This window comes from Sphaeroforma arctica (genome assembly GCF_001186125.1).
Source record: "Sphaeroforma arctica JP610 unplaced genomic scaffold supercont1.75, whole genome shotgun sequence".
Classification (NCBI taxonomy): domain Eukaryota; class Ichthyosporea; order Ichthyophonida; genus Sphaeroforma; species Sphaeroforma arctica.
This window is the reverse complement of record NW_014040483.1, coordinates 62,944-67,307: the sequence shown is the minus strand read 5'-3', so window position 1 is coordinate 67,307 and position 4,364 is coordinate 62,944. Positions and strand designations below refer to the sequence as shown.

Genomic DNA, 4,364 nt, shown 5'->3' with positions numbered 1-4,364 from the left:
TTAGTTATTAGTTATTAGTATTAGTATAGTATATATATATATATATATATATATATATATATATATAAATATATATATACATGTATATATGTTTTTTATGTGTGGGTACAAGGCTTCAGGATTTTGGGGTTTACCCTAGAGGCATATTGCCATACAATTCATACCAGCAACTATTATCCACACACACGCCCGTTGTACCGTACAGCGAGTGCCATACGAGTACGCATACAAGGCCCATTTCTACCTACACCACGTGACGACGAGTATAGTCAACGGCAAATACAAGACCCCAGAGATGCAGTGGGTAGATAACCTGGTCGCCAAATATAGCAAGTACTTATGGGCGGGGATTTTCAAGGACAGTGCACCACTGTTCTGGTTCGGAATCAAGGAGGTATGTCTAGCGCGCATATACTGTGGTGATCTGTTACATCTGTGTACGGTATGGGTTATAGCAAGTATGTTGAACGGAAACGCATTGTAGGGGCTTGTTCCATGTTGGTACGGGGCATAGGAGGCATGTCGGATTGTACCACACATGAAGTAGTTAGGGTCTACAAAACCACCATGCCTACTTCAATTCGACCCGTCCTAGATCGAGTTCATCGAGTCTTTACAATACCGCTGCGTGTATTTAGTTGCCCTTCATTACACCCCCTCCCCCGCCCCTATCAACAACGACAACAAAAACAACCCTTGCGCGCCTTGTAGCAAGCGTCTGTTTTGAACGAGAAGGTGCTGTCTATGAACCGGGCCGCTCTGGCTTTCAAAGAGAATACCTCGGGCGATGTGATTAGTTCGCCTGCCGGTCTGCAGATCAGAACCAGAAGACTCGTATCTACGCTGCCGAAGCCGTCGCCCAGGCCAAAGTCATCGCTGGTGGTGGGTGTGTTGAATCTCAAGAGCACACCGCAGGAGAACACGAAGAACTTGCGTAAGAAAGGTAACTTTACATATGCGTGTGGGTCTGGGTCTGGGTCTGGATGTGGGTGTGTGAAGGGGTTGTATAAGGGTATGGGTGGGTCGGTACGAGAACTTGTGTTCGTGTTAGTGGGCTTCGAAAGGTATCTACAATGCTTAGTGAAGTGCGTGTTCTATGCCTACGTATGCTGCTGGGCGAATCGGTTTGTGTATTGTGGGTCAAAGCACGTACTAGAGCTAAATACTTTGGACACATGTCACAAACCTTAACGTGAATGTGAACTATGTTTTGGTTGTCCATCCGGGCCAACAACGACACACGTGCACAAACCACTTAACGTATACACGCCTCCTCTTACCAATACTCATGCTATATTGTACATGCCAACAACAAGGCTCTCATGCTCGCAGATTTCTATCATATGCACGCTTGCATGTTTAGATACTACACCTATCATGCTACCGTATTTACCAACAATGTTATCGTACACGCATGCACAGCGTACGGTCGTATACACACTTGCCCGTTCAATACTATACCCACCGTGCTGTGGTTCGTAGTAGCCTGAGTGCACACATCTGCACGTTTCACGACCATTTAAACGCTCGTACGTATTGTTGCTTCTCCTGCTGTGCGGCTGTACGTATGAGTGGGAATACACACGTTTGCACGTTTTATTAACGTTCACCCGCTTGCACGTGCCCATGCGCAGATGGATCGAAAAGTGAGAGCAACTCGCCAGCCTCGTCGCCTAAAGGGCTGTCGGAATTCGACGTCGACGGGCCGTCAGAAGCGCCGCATCCGAAGAACCAACGACCTTCCTCACAGATCTACTCTAGCAGCGTGCATTCACACAGCAAAGGCTCAGGTAGGGTTTTAGGGTTTAGGGTAGGTATCTGGAACTTAGTTAGCCATTGTAGGGTGATGGCATACAATTAACGGTGCATGTTTTGGGCATATAATAGCTGACAATGCTTTTGTTAACTATTTGGCCCCGTGAGCAGTTTAAATGAAGGGTTTCTGTCTTTGTGTTAATTTCTGAGCGATAAAGACAGCGTGGCCGCCGAGATCCGATGTCTATAGTACCCACACCGAGAATATGGACTGATACTGAAGCGCAGATTCGGTTATTCTTTTCCAGTTTATTGGCGATGCTAGATTGTTATCAGTGAACGTTTCCTGTGGCGTTAACGTGCCCAGTGACTGCTCGGATTGAGCTGTGCAGTTGGATTGTTGGGCTGTAGTGCGCTGCGTCTCTTTGCACAGATGTGGCCCCTTTTAGTGCCGTGTATCATACCTAAACGGTACACGTCTAGATGGTCTGGGGGAATTACGAGAATATTCCTATTTACCACATAAAATTCACCTGATATATATATATATATACATATATATATATATATATATAATAGTTCGTTGATAACGCACACCATGACCTGCGCTTCTGGAAAGGTCACCCTTCCGGCTCTGCGTATTCCCGTTGAAATGAATTTTTGTACCTGCATCCTAATTCTCATAACCTATATTCATTCCCCAGGCGACTATTACAAACCACCTGGCGATTCAATGAAGAGTACACCACAGCAGTCCAATAGGTGAGTATATGGTGTAAGAGTGTTGTTTGACCCGCGCGTCCACACAATAATACATACTTGATCATGTGCATGTGGACCTTTGTGCTCTTTCAATCGCTTCCTCTCTGTGCCGCTCACTTTTGTTTGTGTTAAATGATTAAGCCTGATCTGACTGGAAGAAATGTTGAGCATTATTTATTCCAATTCACTTCGTCGGGTTATCAATGCGAGGTGTTCGATCACAACCCATATCTCTATTGCCTGCGGCTAGAAAACTCGCATGTCCGCGCTATATGTTGACACTCTAGTACTCACTGCTCTGTTCCGTTCCAAAATGGTCATCGCTTTTTTCTAGGGTTGGGTTCATCGCCACTGCGGTAACCCAACCGTATTTGTATGTGGGAATAGTCTCATTCGCATTTGCGTTGAGAAACAATCTCATCCATCCCATCCACTTATATCCCGTAGACGAGCCCGCATCTGGGCTTGACGCCTCATTCCTGCCCAAATTTTAATGCCAACTCTCATACCCTACTTGCCTTCGTACTGAATTCAATTCAGTATTATTTACCCAGTTACTCAGTCCCCTGATATCTTCAAATTTTTCATCTCATCCCACTCCACTTATACGCAACACCCCTACAGACGACAGGACAAACCGTACCGCCCCGGACAATTCTCGCGCAACCAGAAGTACTCTCTGTCCTCCGATGTGCTAACACATTCCGCGGGCATGGGGATGGCTTCAACTTCAAACAATGCTAGCACTAATGCGGTGGGGAGTCATTCGCACGCCCTCGCACGCAGAAAGAGCTCAATGTCCAACTCACAGTCACAAATGCCTATGCCCGGCAACGGTGCCAGTGGAGGGCAAGGCGGGGGCGGGTTGACATCGAACAATGCCAACAACATCCCGTACAATATGAGAAGTCCCGCTCCCAATCGGCTGAGTAAGCAAGGCATGGGTATGGGCATGAGCAGTCCTAATCTACAGCATACCATGAGAGATATGGGTGTCGGCGACGCGAAGGGGAAGCAATCATCACGAGACAGGGCTAGCAGCACGAGCTCGGGAAATGGGGCGAGGGATAATGGAGGAATAAATAACATTCCCACATCAAACCTCGTGGCCATGTCGCCTCACATACATTCGCGAGATGTCAAGCAAGCCATTGCGCATTTCAATCAGTACACATCTGCCACTGCGTACGCGGGAGGGGAGGGAGGGGGCGGCAGTAGGGGCTCGGGTCTCCAGAGCAATATCCCTATCAACCCTGGTAATAACAACAACCCGTTTGAACCGGCTAATTCAACGGGCAGTAACATGAATGATCTCAACAACAGGACAGGGAACGCTGCAAGTAGAGTGGGCTCGGGGGAGGGCCATTCGGACGGGGGTTACTTTAGTAGTCACGGCCAAAGTAAACCTATAAATTTGGCTCGCAGGCGTACGTTATCCGGGAATCAACAATCCCAGCCGCAACGGAGATCGTACGTACCCCCCTTGGGCATGGCCGAGAATCAGCAGCAGCACATGGCCCCGTCGCAAACGCATCAGAATTTAGTTATGGAAGTACAACAACACATTGTTGGCAAGACCGCGAGCGCGGACGACAGTAACCGGTAAATAGGGCCTAGAGCCGCACCCTCTGCGCATCTAAAACCACAACACCTCAAAATATTAAACTCCTAAATTATATATCGCAGTGACTGGAATGAGATTTTAAAAAATGAGTAAGGTACCGTTGCCAACCCGCTCCGCCATGCATGTGGTGTGGTTCTCGTGCGCTACTCTTACATCAATTGAGAGCGTCAGTCGTATTTGTCTAAATTTACATTCTTCGTAGATTCAGACTATTTCCATTATA

At 47.3% G+C, this 4,364-nt stretch overlaps 1 protein-coding gene across 1 annotated transcript in view; it reads left to right on the top strand.

The window, feature by feature from the left end:
• The window catches only part of SARC_01796 (hypothetical protein), a gene marked incomplete at its 5' end in the record, with an annotated part of 15,423 nt that extends 11,221 nt beyond the window's left edge, over window positions 1–4,202 (top strand). Inside the window, 5 exons of the mRNA XM_014304464.1 lie at window positions 206–394; window positions 712–943; window positions 1,635–1,790; window positions 2,460–2,517; window positions 3,142–4,202. Coding sequence (XP_014159939.1) covers window positions 206–394; window positions 712–943; window positions 1,635–1,790; window positions 2,460–2,517; window positions 3,142–4,123 — 1,617 coding nt within the window. The 3' untranslated portion in view covers window positions 4,124–4,202. The remainder of the gene's footprint in view (window positions 1–205; window positions 395–711; window positions 944–1,634; window positions 1,791–2,459; window positions 2,518–3,141) is intronic.
• Window positions 4,203–4,364: the final 162 nt, after the last annotated feature.